Source organism: Ooceraea biroi, chromosome 9 (assembly GCF_003672135.1).
Source record: "Ooceraea biroi isolate clonal line C1 chromosome 9, Obir_v5.4, whole genome shotgun sequence".
Taxonomy (NCBI): domain Eukaryota; kingdom Metazoa; phylum Arthropoda; class Insecta; order Hymenoptera; family Formicidae; genus Ooceraea; species Ooceraea biroi.
This window is the reverse complement of record NC_039514.1, coordinates 11,088,506-11,103,272: the sequence shown is the minus strand read 5'-3', so window position 1 is coordinate 11,103,272 and position 14,767 is coordinate 11,088,506. Positions and strand designations below refer to the sequence as shown.

The 14,767-nt window shown below is 38.1% G+C and overlaps 2 protein-coding genes across 2 annotated transcripts; both read right to left on the bottom strand.

Annotated features, from left to right (window-relative positions):
- Positions 1–51: 51 nt before the first annotated feature.
- On the bottom strand, positions 52–3,373 carry LOC105281627 (golgin subfamily A member 2). Its single transcript, XM_026972516.1, has 11 exons — positions 3,282–3,373; positions 2,996–3,191; positions 2,744–2,909; positions 2,520–2,661; positions 2,268–2,447; positions 1,976–2,194; positions 1,712–1,897; positions 1,324–1,575; positions 897–1,224; positions 592–798; positions 52–451 (listed from the first exon to the last, which is right to left on the bottom strand). The coding sequence occupies exons 2-11, from the start codon at positions 3,123–3,125 to the stop codon at positions 255–257; spliced, it is 2,007 nt and encodes a 668-aa protein (XP_026828317.1). The 5' UTR covers positions 3,126–3,191; positions 3,282–3,373; the 3' UTR covers positions 52–254.
- A 670-nt stretch (positions 3,374–4,043) lies between these two features.
- LOC105281609 (small subunit processome component 20 homolog) lies at positions 4,044–14,693 on the bottom strand. Its single transcript, XM_026972510.1, has 9 exons — positions 14,419–14,693; positions 13,591–13,871; positions 8,333–13,477; positions 7,985–8,240; positions 6,187–7,867; positions 5,671–6,110; positions 5,276–5,545; positions 4,269–5,177; positions 4,044–4,117 (listed from the first exon to the last, which is right to left on the bottom strand). The coding sequence occupies exons 1-8, from the start codon at positions 14,461–14,463 to the stop codon at positions 5,034–5,036; spliced, it is 8,262 nt and encodes a 2,753-aa protein (XP_026828311.1). The 5' UTR covers positions 14,464–14,693; the 3' UTR covers positions 4,044–4,117; positions 4,269–5,033.
- Between the last annotated feature and the right edge of the window lie 74 nt (positions 14,694–14,767).

Sequence of the window (14,767 nt, the reverse complement as noted above, 5' to 3'; positions counted from 1 at the left end):
AACACTTGTGATCTCAGGAAGGTTTTAGACAAATAAGTACGCAAGAATTATATCTGCAATACTAATCAAAAGGCACTGTATATTTATAAAGTAACTTCTTGGACAAAATCTTCGCCTATACCTTCGACAAGTCGATACAGAAATTTAAAAAAGATTTAGAGCCTTTTATATACAATTATTAAATTCTACGTAACTTTAGTTGCATAAATATATTTTAGTACAATGAGGGATTTGAAGTAATTTATTATTCAAGATTATACGGTAATAAGTCTTCCCGAGCACCACGGGCACGGATGAAAGTTGGGTTCTATGATACACGCATCTTTACAATCTTTGATTTCTGTCAGAAGATCGAGAATTTCCGATGCTGTTTTATCCTCGACCACTGGTAGCTCTTCTGCAATTTCTTCTTTTTCATCATTTTCAGGCGGTTCAACATGGGTGCTGATTTCTGGAAAACATATATACATATATGTATAACTATATTTTCTATATTTCTAGTATATGAACATTTTTATAAAATATCTGCTCACAGATCGCAAAAGTCATCCAATTAAGCATAGCTACTAAAATAAATGAATGCGAGTTTACCTTTCTGGCAATCCACACAGGTTTCTGTAGGATTTACTAGAGTTTCTGGATGCTTTTTAAGCAACTCGGTAACCAATACTTTTAGTTTGTGTAACTGTTCCTGTTGCTGATTACGTTGTTCCACTAATTGGCAGAAGGTTTGTTCTCTTTCCTTCCACCTTTCTCCAAGGATTGCTCGTTGTTTTTGATATAAAGTTATGTACTCTCCTATAAAGATACATACAATTCATCAGATAGTCTAATTTTATAACGTACAATACAAAAGACAGTATATATGTTATAAAATTTAAAAAAAAGTAACTTACCTATAGTTTCCGTTTCACCCTGAAGTTGAAGAACGAGATGTTCCAATTTCTGTTTTTCATCAGTTAATTCGGCGACTTTTTCCATTGTTTCTTTGAATCTCTGTTCTAATTTTGTAATAGGTCCGGAATCGTCAGAAGTATTTCTATTTTCTGGCAGTGGTAAGTCTTGCGTTATTACAATATCGTCACTAGTTTCCTCGTTCTCTATCGTGCACTCATCTCCATTAACATCTACAGATTCGTGTGTCGAACGTGTCTCTTCTTGTAATTTGTTTTCCAATTTCTTTGTTAATTCTTCATTCTTTTTATTTAGATTTTCTATACAAATCTATAAATAATATATAAATGTATAAAGAGAGTTAACAAATTAACAATATAAACAATTCTCTAATAAAAGAGAAAAATTGATAAAAACTTCATAAATTACCAAAGCGTTTTGCAATTCCTGTTGCAATGTATGGGCATGGTGAGACTGAGCCTGATAATGCTGTATTTGATCCGCAATTTGAGCATTTTGTAACTTTTCTTTCTCCAATTCAATTAAAAATGTTTCCTTCTCATTTAACTTCTCCCTCAAGTTATCTACTTCCATCTCAACAGTATTCAATTTTGCATTTAATCTTCTACCGATATTTCGTTCAGCTTGGAGCTGCTCCGTCAAATCTAACTTAGCGTTACTCTGGAAAAGAACAGTTATATTTAATTATGTTTAACTAGAAACGTTCTTTTTATTAAACAGAAATATTACGAAACAACTGACTGCAGTAAAAGTGTTATATCCTCAACATGATACCTAGTTATGGTTAATTACTCACAAGGGTGACAAAAGCATTCTCCATTTCGGTCAATTGTTGTTTCAATTGTTGGTTTTGCGAAACAGCTCTAGATGCACCAAGCTTTTCGCTTTCAAGAGCCTGCACCAGTTTTGCTGCATTTGCACTGTCATCTTTTGTGTTCTGTAATTCTTGTATTTCTTTTGTCAACATCTCAATTTCCGCGTCCTAAAAGTATCGTTTTGTCAAAAAGTAATTTTTTCTAGTTTTTTCAGAAACTGAATTTTCTCCTACAAGTAACTTTACCTTTTCAACTAACGCTACATTGAACGTTTCTTGTTGCACAGTCAACTGCTCTATCTTCTTCATTAAATTATTCACCTCATCGTTACGATCTTGCAATGGCAGTAAAGCTTCGTTTTTCTCTCTTTCGTGCTGCAATTGTTGCTCCAGATCTGACAAGCGCTGTACATAACTGTTCTCCCTACTTTCTACGTCGTCGATTATTTTGGCTCTACTCTCAAGCTGCAATCGGTCAATCCAAACTTTAATAACTTTCATAACTTTGATTTTCGAAAGAGCGACGAAGATCACATACCTCATTAAGCAATTTTGCTTGCTGCGCATCTAACTGTCGTACGTAATTCTGATACTGTTTGCTGGCTTCATCCTTCTCGTTGTTCACCAATCGTAAAGTATCTCTCATTTGACACAACTGCTGTTCCAGCGCTGTTACGGCTTGTTGCTGAGATTCCACCGTTTGTGGTGTGTCGGTTAACTGCAATCGAGTTATTTATGCGCATTAGTTTTATAATAGTTAAGTCCTTTATTAATAATTATATAAAATTACCTGTTGTATTTTTAATTCATTCAAGGAGAGTAAGGCCGCTTTCTCTTGAAATTCCTGCTGCAGATTTATGAATTCTGTATTTTTTAAATTCAGCTTCTGTTTTAATTCTGACGCTTCCAATTCCAAGTCCTCCTTTTCCTTCCTGTAAGCAAATTGATTTTGCATGTACTTATTACGGCTTATTAAATGGCTTCAATAAATTCTGTTCAGTTTCTATGCGATACCTGAGTTCACAGTATTTCTTTTCAAGATCATCATATACATCTTGTATATGCTGAGCGTTTTTCTGACTGTCAGTGGAATTACTCTTCGTTTGAATCAATTCTTTTTCAAGCTCACTTATGCGAACCTGGCTATGTTTCAATTTGCCATTCACCTCTGCTAGCTCCTCTAAAACAAGAGACAGAATCATTACAGTAATATGATAAAAATCGTGGAACACCACTTCTGAAAAAAGATTCTACATGCAGATATACCTGAATTCTGTTTTGCAATCTTCTGGCTTCGCGTCAAAGCTGCCGTGAGCTCTGCTTTTTCCGCTATCAGAATACTAGTAGTCTGTGCATGTGCCTGTAACTGCTCCCTTAGGGGATTTATTTCACGCATGAATTTCGCTTCAAACTCGGAATCTTTTATGGCAACAATTCCCTCTAGCTCTGCCACTCTGCTTTGCTATTTGATTTTTGCATAATAATTTTGGATAAATATATTATTATAAATATATTATATATATATAAAATATTAAAAAAATGTATAGCGTACACAAATTAAATTATACCCACGTAATGATTGAGCTGTACATATAGGTCATTTACAATCTGTTTTTGTTCTTCCACACAGGTACTCAAAAATTGGTTGTTATACTTTAGATCGAGGTCAGTTGGCTTACAGTCATCTACATCATCCTTGAGCACCTTAGCACCTTCTGCCGTTTCTGACAAATGTTCTCTAGGCACCGTTGATGGTCCATTAGATGGCGTAATGTTTAAGTTACATCTCCCATCATTTTCTATAGACTGTAAATTCGGCTGAAGATACGAACGTGTATCGTTATCACCATTTTTGTGTGATACAGCACCATCACGATTGTTCTCCAAAATGGAAAAGTTCTTTTCTGTTATTTTACTGTTATTTGTTGCTACTTTAGTTGTGATAGCGTCTATTGAATTACTAGTATCACTAAAAGCATGATTTAATATGTTTTCTTCTTTATGTACAACATTCACATCATTCAGCTGATTTTCAGATTGGATTGAATTTTCTGTGTGCATTGTTTCATATTGATTATTTTGATCACAGGACTTATCCACTTCTGTAACTTGGCAATTTGTTTGGCACTATTGGAGAGATATTAATATTATTTTAACATCTAAATTTATATTATAGTAATTGTAAAACAAATGTCGATTATTTTCATTGTATACAGTCCACGCACATTCATAAAGTTTAAAAAACTATAGATTATTTGTTTTGTGTAATTATTATTATCATTGTTACTAATTAATTACCTGTGATATGGATTCGTTTTTTGCATTTGTATTTTGTTTGCTCGAGTGTTCCTGTGCATGCAATCTTTTTTGAAGTTGAAATTCTTTTAACTGCAAAATCATATAACTCATATATTTATATATTTATTTGTAGTATTTTATTTACTTAAATAAAACAATATATGGTGCTAGAGTAACGAGACCAAACTCGCAAATATCATTATTAACGAGTGCAATAAGTATTCGAGCAACGCTCACGCACTGCTATGTCAATCCATACGCCACTTATATTGAATACATTATGACAGTTTTGGAAGTTGTCAACGATCTTGTTTCCACGTTACATTACACGTTACGTTACCTTCCTCTTAGCGGCTAATAACTTTTCTGTCTTATTCAAGTTCATCGTGCAACTGGCTTTTGCTGCACAGCGCTCTGTAAATGTCACGTCGCGTATAAAATCCTAGAAATATTTTACATCGTCAAGCACAGAAAATATTGCGCGATGACGGCAGAGGTTATGTCACGTCTACGTATATCACACAGTGCCACTTGTCATCATTTGGTCACGGCACAGTATATATGTATGCAGTAGCGCAACTCTGTTGGAATCTTTGATACGCACCACGAGATGGAATGCGCATGACCGAAATAGATACTACACGCCATCTGAACTTTTCTCATTCTTTCCGTTTTCGCTCTTTTTACTACATCAAAATTGTAATACAAATGCAAAAAGAAGATATCAATAATATACAAGATAAGAAAAAATTTGAGAATATATAAAATAATATATAATATAAATTAATAACACTTATTGTTTGGCGCGATATTTATTGGTAATTTATTAACATTTTTATTGTAAAAAATTTCTATAATTAAAAGTTATGTACAAGTACTTTGTATGATGTAGCTGCTTAACGTACATTTATATATACACACATATATATATAAAAAATAATATATACATACACACACACGTACCTAGAAATATAACTATGTGTTACGCAAATTAGAAACACTGTAGTTATATTTCCAGGTCTACCGGTTTTTTACGTTTTTTTATGACTTTTTTCCCTTTCATACTGTTCAATTTCCTTTTTTTCGCCTCCTTCTTCTTTTGCTGTCTAGTCAATTTGTGTTTCGCCGCCAACTCGGGATCAACTACAAACTGCAATGCAAAAATGAAAACGCATGTAAAATCTCGAAAAATGTAATATTTCAGACACAAAAGTGGAGAAAAGTAAGTGAAGGGATTAACAAGCCTACCTGTTGTGCGCGAGCCTTTTTTCTTTCTGCCCTCTTAATATTCAGTTTCTGTTGCACTCGATTCACTAGTTTGGCATATTCTTCGTTCCCTATAGCTTTTTTAATCATGGTTGCTACCTCTTTGGCTAGTCGACGTAATTCAGCATTTGCTTCCTCTGTCGTAGCTATCTCGCGTACCAACGGAGAAGTGATACTAAACAGTATCGCATTTAAATGCTCCGTGGGTATTGTAGCCACTACACCAGCAATAAACTTGAACACTGCAGTTCTCTAAAATCACATCATTTACATAGTTTTTTTTATGCCCCCGATATGTCCAAATTTATTATTATAAATTTATTATTTATTATTATTATATTTTTTATATGTATTTGAACATGATAAAATATCCTTACCACTGATGTTGATTTGGGAGCTTGCGTTATCTCCACGTTAACAGCTTTCCTCAATTTTCTTACGAGCCAAGGAAGAAGAGATAGATTAGCATTATTCTCCTCTTTATTCTTCTCATTGTCTTCTTCGTTATTTTTCGCAGCGGATCCTTTGATCGACTTCAATATCTTCGCGATAAAAATGAGATTTTTTACAACTTGATCCGCTAACTCTTCGAACGTCATGTCCGGATGAAGCTGTGCTACTAAGTCTAGGATTAAACTCCTCAAAGTATCAGTGGATCGTGAATACACGTGAGTCTCTTGTGTTTCGTTGTCTGTTGGATTATTTAAAAACTCGGCGACTTTATCGACGTCAAGGGAGGTCAAGATAAAACCGATCAATTGTGTGGCTGCCAGTCGAACCCAAATATGCGGATAAGCCAATAAAGTCTGGCTATATTCTGCAACGTAGGGATAAAAATGTACGACTTATACATATATATATATTGCTTAAAAAAGAAAAAAAAGATAGCTTACGGGCGAAAGAGTGCATGAAGTCCCTGTATTTCTCGTTCGTGAGGAAAGCTGGGCAATGTGCCGATATTTTTAACAGCAACTGAAATACTTGGAACAGGTGGTGATCCTTTAACGTTTCTGGATCCTTCGACTTATTATCTTCCTCTGGATGATTTAGATTCTTGAGCTTTACGCACTTTCCAATTTCCACGTTGCTGGAAACGGCGAAGCTTGCGTGGAACTGTTTCAATAATAACGGCAACACCTCAGGTAGTCGCAAAGCGAATTCATTTTTCTCGACGGTCACAAATATGCCGCACAATTGCGCCGCTAACGTTCGGTGTCTTATCTTCGAGTCGCTTAGCCAAGTGAGGACCGTGTCAAAAAGCACGTTCCTCTTGTTGGAAGGTAATCGAGCAAGCATTTCTCTTATGCATTTCGCACAGAGCTTGAGACAATTCGGATTGTCGTCGTTTATCAGTCTCGTGCCAGTCATCAGAAATATAAGTCCTGATCGTATAATCAAGGCCTTCAATGGAAATCCCGTGACGATGGTATGAATCATCTCTAGCGCGCTCATGCGGCCTGGTTGCGTCTCGTAGCTCAACTGCGTCAGGTAAAAAGATATGTGCTTGTCCAAGTGCTTGCCAAGCGGATACTCCATCAGGTACGAATAGAATACCGATCGCGATTGCAGTTTAACGTGCTCCAATTCCGAGGTGATGCTCAGCATCGCCACTTTCTCCATCACAGTGTACATCTCGGGGACGGTCATCTTTCGGTGAATTATAGCCTTGAGCAAGGTAAACGCGGTGGCTTGCTTATCGCTGTCGTACAGATTTTGCTCCGCGTACAAAATTAGGATCTTCAGCTGATCAGCGTCGATGTTGAAGTGTTTCACGTCGCGCACGATCACGGCCATGCACTTGAACGTGGCCATCACGAGATCAAAATTGTCGCCCCTGCTGAGCCCTACGGTGGTGTATTTGTACAAAATACTGAACATGGCGGTGCAGATGCTCGATATCGACGTCTGCATCGAAGCTAAGTCCATTTTAAGCATCCAGTTCAAGCACTGTAACGCTACGGTAGACAACTTAACGTGCTGAGAGCTCAGACAATCACCCAAGATCGTCACGAAAGGCTCCAAGTAACATTTATATTCCACACTGGAGATTTTATCCCGCTTCAACAATATATGAAACAGTTTCAAGCCAAATTCTATCATTACGTGGACATTGGCGTGCCTCGTGGTTTTTGCTGCGGTTTTCATACCCATTCGACTTTTCGGCTCGGCCGGTATAATGTAACAGTCCGACTGTCGCCGCACTAGAGTTTTCGCTTCCTCCTCCGCGGATTGTCCGCTTTCCTTTTCAGGTAACAGACTTGGTATGCTCTCTGAGACAACACCGTAAAGAAACACGAGCATTTGCTCCAACCGTATGTAAGTGTTGTCTGCCAATCCCAGAGATACGTTCCGAAGGCATTCCACAACTTTGTGTACCGTCTTATGTGAATGCGTTTTCATCAGCACCTCTTTTAAAGGCAGAATCAGGTCCAGCAAGCACGATTCCGTTATAAATTCTGCTAGTATATGAAAAATATCGTAACTCTTGACGCTCTTTGCCTCCGATACGTTTCTGACAATACCAGCTACCTCCTTCTCTTCCGCAGTTAAGCCAAATAGATCGATCTTGCATACCTATATAAAAATAATTATTTAAAAATATACAGTGTCCTTAAAAATTTTTTATTAAATTTCATTAGCGTATTCTATCTATCGATCTTAAGTTATCTCACTAGTAATTATGATACTTACAGATAGAATGCTTTGCAGATTGTTGTTAATGTCAAATTTCTGAAAGTAGGGCTTCAGTGCGAGCAATACCGACTGAATCGTGTAAACGAGAACGTGTACTTGGTATCCCTTGGTTAATAACGCGTTCATTTCGTTTAGAAGATGATGAAGATATTTCGGTCCTAATGTTATCATAATTTTCTGCAATATCTCGCGAGTTACTCGTCGAACTGATTCCATACGTGATTTAAGAAATGTACACAGTTTTATGAAAATTCTGAAAAAAAAAAAATATATATATGTTATATAACTTTTCAAGGTTTTTTAAATTTTAGAATAATCTATTTAAACAAGATGACTTGAACTTACCCTGGTAGATTCGCATTCAAAAGACTCTCAGGCAGTTTTTGCAGTAATTTGACGAGTGCGAGAGCAATAGGCACTCGCAGTAAATCATCTTCCTCGATCTCGGAGGTAATCTTTTTCCTATTAATCTTATGCTTACTGTCCTGCCGAGTTTTGCTCACGATAGACCGATGCAGTTGAGGCAATAAACCGTTCGATATACTGGACACTACTCTCTTCGCTCCGTATTGAGAAAGTAGCGTCTGTTTCTCAATTATTGGCACGCTTCCTTTGTTCGCTTTGTTATCCTTCTCTATTTCTTCAATATTCTCGACGTTGTCGTCATCCAGTGCTTTCTCTAATTTTTCCTCGGCTTCCTGTTCCGTTTCTTCAAGGTTCTCATCACCGACCGTTGCGTCAGGTTCTTTTTCATCGACGGCAGCAACATCGTCGCCGGTTTGTGCCGAGACTGCTTCGATTTGCGGAATTTCTTCCGCCGTTTTATACTTGGAGAGATCGTAGTGGAAGGAGTCCAGTATTCCTATGACTATTCTAACGAGCTGTTTTTGATACTCCGTGGAGCTTCTTAATTTATTCAGATAATGTTTCAGGATGATCTCATAATGGTGCCACGGTAGATGTCTGCACACCATTCCGACGGTTTCGATAGCAGCATCGAGGAGACTGTTTTTATGGACAAAAGCTTCGTTGCATAAGTATGACGAAGAGAGAGGAAGGATGAATTGCGTCAAAGTTTTCGGGTTCATTGGTTTCTGTAACGTTTTAGCGAGCGTACAGAACTTTAACAGCGCGCGAGCTCTCCTGTGTAACTGCAAGTGCTGCATATTCTCGAAGAAATCGACTTCCGGGTCAGCGCGATTGGTGAGCAAGGATAAATCTCGCAAAATAGGATGTACGTCTGCGCATTCCAGGGCCATGTGTCCTAAAAATGCCAACGACTGCAGGCGGACGGTCTCACTTCTGCTGATGATCCCTTTCCTCGTGAGCGTCAGGATCGTGTCGTCCATTAAGTAGCGCCTGTTCACGGTATTGCTTTGGTGTTCCTTCGCCAATCTCGAGCCAATGAGTTTCAGGCACTGGCCAGAGTAATCCTTCATCGCCAAATCAGATTCAGTCTTTAAGAAGTAAAAGCAATTGTGCATTACGGTCACGCCAAACTCCAAAGTGATCGCGTTTTTCTCAACCATCCTGCTGATCTCACCGAAGGCGTCCAATCTTTTCTGGAAATCTGGCTGGTCGACCCATTTGTGATCCCATGCATTCAGAGCAGTCAAAATACCGCAATCCCGTGTCATCGTTTCACGATGCTGCTCCGAGGATCTTTCAGCAATAGTATTGTACAGTCGCAGAAGGAACTTGCGGGCAGGCATGTCCGACACGAGGCCTATCAACGGTGCGATGGTGCGTATATGAATCTCTGGCTTGTCCACGATCTTCACAAGATTTATGACGGTCGTCAGCAGTTCCATGACAGCCTCCTCGTTGTTAACCGCAGCCTTTTTGATCAATATGGGCAAAATCAGTTTCAACACTGTATCGCATGTCTCGGCGTCGCTGACAAATTCGGAAATTCGCGACAATATAAGCAACTCAGTCTTGTTTATGCCTTTGCTGGATCTCTTCAGCTTGTTCTTGATAAATTCCAAGATGTGAGGAATGTGCGGCAGAAGAACGGCCGAGCCGTAATTGACCCCGCTCGAGAGCGTCTTTTTGTCGACCTCGAGTAGGTTCGTGAGCGTTGGTGTCAGTGGTAGGAACGGTTCGTCCACTTCCATCGCATTCTCATTACATTTCCCATAGTCATATAGCGTCAACATCTTCTCGATAATCTCCAGAATAGCGTTAACAACCGATTGGTGCGTCTGAGGATTCAGGAGAAGCTGTATAACGTAGGGGAGAGGACTGATCGACTCGTTACCTTCCTGATGCTTCACGAACAATGGATAATATCGCGAGTTCTGGCCCCAGGCCATAAATAGTTTCAGCAAGGCGGTAGGGCTATGTATACCCTCGATAGGCAATTTTTGCAACCAGGGGAATATCGCGACAGAGTAAAGCGCGTCTATCTCGTGCTGCTGCCAGTCGTAGTTTTCGAAATGCGTGAAGAATCTTGCCAATATTCCAATAGAATTTGTTCTTACGATCTTGATCGCCGGTAAGTAGCCCAAGTAGACTTCTTCCGATCTTCGTAGAATTCCAGTCACTTCGGCCAGGATGCAGATTAGTATTCTCAGCAAACGCGGCAGCAGCTTCGTCGACATTTTTCCGCCAAATTGTTCTATTATGATCGCCAGTAGATTCACGGCGCTTTGCATGCGTTTAGGTGGCATTACGTTGTGCAAATCGATCGTATTAACGATATTTTCGGTGCACCGTCTTAAATTGAACGCTTCGTCGTTTGTCTCCAGCGACACGTGTGACTTGAAGGGTTTAAATGCCATTTTAATGAACGTGATCATCTCGTCTTCCTGCGTACCACCTAAAAAGCGCAATATCATTTTGCGCCGTGCAAATCCACCGGCTTTCCCGCCAGTTCGCATACTGGTCTTTGTAACCATTTTCGCATACGTGATTCTCATTACAATTGGTATGAGATTCTCGCGGTGTTCCTCGCTTATCACGTTGCTTTCCCGATCAAGTTTGAAGCGCGTCAGTTCGTTCTTAAGGTTTTTCTCACTTATCAAACCGAACAGAGATTCCTTGTACGGCAAAAGGTATTTGTGCTTGTATGCGAAAAGACAATTCAAGGCTGCCTTCTGTACGTCGACATTCTTCGAGAAAAGCAAGTCCAGATAAATTTGATGCATCTCCGCCTCCCTGTATAACATTTTCGGATTTAGCACTTTGTGGAATATCTGCAGCTGGGCGATTAACAGTTTCACTTTGTAATTTCGAATCTTCGAATCCGCTAGCGCAGCTTTCGCAGTTTCGTCCCGTTCTTCATCGTCCTCGTTCTCGTCCGTGTCATTATCTACACCTGGCGATTTCTCTTTATGCTTTTTGACGTTACAATACTTGCCGTCTTCGGAGTTAGATTTGAAAAAGTTTGTATTTACAAAATCGATAAACAGCCCAGTTAAGTCTCGATTTTTCATTTCGGCGTAATGCGAGAAATGCGTCATACATCTCCAAAGAAGGATTTTGTGGTTCTCGAGGTCGGGCTTGTCCTCGTGCTTTTCTAAAAGCATTTCCAATGAGGAAACAACTTGGCACTCGAACGATGGCTTCCATTCGATTTCCGATACGTTAGATGTTAATTCATTCAGAAACGTTGGCCAGAACTGTGAACACTCTTTGTTGCCGTAACTAGCTATAACTGCACTCACGGGTTCCCAGAGTAGAGAAAAATTGATGTACAAATTACCTATCAAGTATCGTAATGGGAATTCATGATATTTCGGATCTAGATTAGATATCGCAGGACTCTGAAATTCTAGGGCTTGCAGACGCAACAATTTGGCACGGTAGTTTTGTACTGTCGTGGATTCACATTCCACTAAATGCACAAGTTCGAAAGCACTCTTTCCACTGTTTGGCATTGAAGAATTCTTGAGATCGTCGATATCGGAAAATAAAGAATACAAATGTGTGACGGTCAACCGAATCTTCTGATAGGGTGAATTCATCTTTTTTGTTACATTATTATGTAATATATTGAATGACGTAGAATTAATGTAATCCACGTGATGTTGCGATTTGGCAAAATATGTCAGGCAAAGATCTATCGCGTTTAAGATGTACGTATTGTCGTAGTACTTCTCAACAAGATTAATTATTGCTATTTTAGAATTTTCTAAAAACTCGTGAAGCTCACGCGGTTCTGATACATGTATCAATGATTCTAACGTTAACAAGAATACAAATGCAATTTTGTTAATACTTGCAGCATCCTCTGCATTCTCGTGTTTTAATATCGTTTCATATGAAAATAATAATCCAGCTTTCAATGCGTCTTTGAATTCTTCATGCATTGGTTTCAAGTGTGGTAAAGTTATTAATATTCTTATCGCATTCAGTGAAACGGAATCAGTGGACAATGTCTTTAATTCCAGCAAAAAATAATTGAGATTTTCAGTTCCAATATTCCGTATATCAAAGACGTATTTCTTCCACTTGTCTAGAGTTATGCCATTGAGGCAAGGCGGTGATTTTGCAACAATTATTTTGGCAAACAGGAGCAACGTCTCACTGTCAAATCCGATGGAAATGCTACGTCGCAATATGTTCGGTAACACTAAAGTTTCAAATGAAGAGTAATGTATTAAACTCTCAACAGAAGAGTACAACATGTCTCTATCGTTCACTGTCATAATCTTCAGTAACAATTGAGTTGAATCTTCTTGCATTAATTTAATATTGGACGCTAAAAGAATGGCAACAGATGCATTAATAACTTCTTGTAAAACGTTATTATCTTCATTTTTATCTATTAGAACTGCAAATCTCGTCGTCAAAGATACAGGATTAATTAAAAATTTTCCATTTTTATAGTTAATGATGATGTGTATAAGGCGCAGGGACAAAACTAACGCATGCTGCCTATCAGATTCCAGAGTCGATTGATTTAATTTTTCGATAAATGTATCTAGCATTTTTAATATTATATTCCACATGACATCGCACTTTTGCGGATGTATACTTTGCAAAATACATGTTACGATCTCTTCTAATACTTGATAAGTGAGGTTTTGATCGACAGATTGATCTTGCAGAGCATTAAAATAAACCGACAACATTTGCTCCGCGCAAGAGTGAAACTGTCCAGGAGTGCCAGACACAACTTCAAATAGTAATTTCCCGTAACCCAAGACTCCACTCACGTTATCTCTCAAAATTTGCAGTACCAACTTCAAAAAGGAATCTTTATCTTTGATTTTGCGAACTACAAATGCGAAACTTTCTGCGGCAAACCTATTTATGTAGACTGGTTGAGTGTCGGCCAAGAGTGGCAACAACAAAGCGAGCACAGTTCTCACGTTTCTTATCAAATATCGCCATAGGTATTTAAACAGATATGCCAGAGTTGTGAATGTATATTCTATCTGTTCTGCATCTTTTGTTTGTAACAAGCAAACGATTTCAGATAAAAATTCTGGGAAATATTCATAAAAGTCTTTCTGAAGATCTCTTGCTACAGCTACTATTAACCTATGGCAAATAGATTACACAAAAATAAAAACAAAGAAACAGAGAGAAATATATCGATAGATATATATCTTTTATTGAGGTATATATACTTGTACGCTTCTACGTTTACTTACTCTAGGATTGGCTGCAGGAACAAGGAATCTCGCTTTTTCAGGTACTCCATGAGCATGTCAATCACATATCGCTTCCTGTGAAGTAGCTCAGGTAATGTGACAATATTTCGCACTTGTTTCTTGAAAGTAGTATAATCTTCCGTTAGATTAAGGACATTCCATTTCTGTAGCGTTTCGTGAAAATACGTCTGAATTTCCTCGGAAATGTCCTCGTTCCGATGTCTAACATGATGGAAGATATCGACATCGATTTCGGTAATTCTTTCAGAGAAAGGTTTAAACTGTGAAAAAAAGATTGCGTGTTTCTCATTTATATAACAGAAAGGAGAAAAAAAATTGGTTTAAACAGCTAAATGAGGAAAGATCGATTACCCTGATTAACAGAGTAAGAGTGAATTTCATTAAAATTTGGAGGAATCCTTGTTTAGAGGAGGAATTGAAGACAGCCTTAGATGCGATTGTGATACGAAGTACAAGGCTTAGACCACGTGTTTTTTAGACAACGTGGAAAGTTTGAGAAGTGATTTATATACGCAGATTTAGGAAAAATAGATGCGAAATATTCTTCCACGATCTTTAACTGGTCAAAGTACACAGACATTCGACCGTGGAAGTGCATCAACAAATTTTTGAAACGAATTCGGAAAATATAAGAATTTGAGGTTAAGTTAGGTTAGGACCATGAAGTTTCAGGCGTCAAAAAATTCGATATATTAACAGGTTGATGACGCGGTGCCTAGATATAGAGGCATCAAACAAATAAAAAAATAATTCTATTTTTAGGTTAATTTGATATCTACCTCAATTTATATTATAAAAAATACTTACTTGGAAGGTGTTCGTTTCCTTGTGACGCGTTGGCTTGTTCTTCATTTTGTTTCAATCGATTATCTCGGTTTTTCTAATTTTCCACTTATTTTTCCTACTTGCTACTCATATAATAACTCCCATCCGTTATTAATTGAAACGGAATGCAAACTGTTGCATCTTGTTCATCACCACATGCTGCTACATGTGGCACATGTGCGAAAAACCGGTTGCGTTCCCAAAGAGAGCTGCTAATGCCAGACAGCAGATTGCAGAATCTCTTCAGTAGTGCATGTTATTACTAGATTTTTCTTTAGTAACAACATGGCGCATCCAATCAAATTCGTTACGGAATCTCTCTGATTTGCTT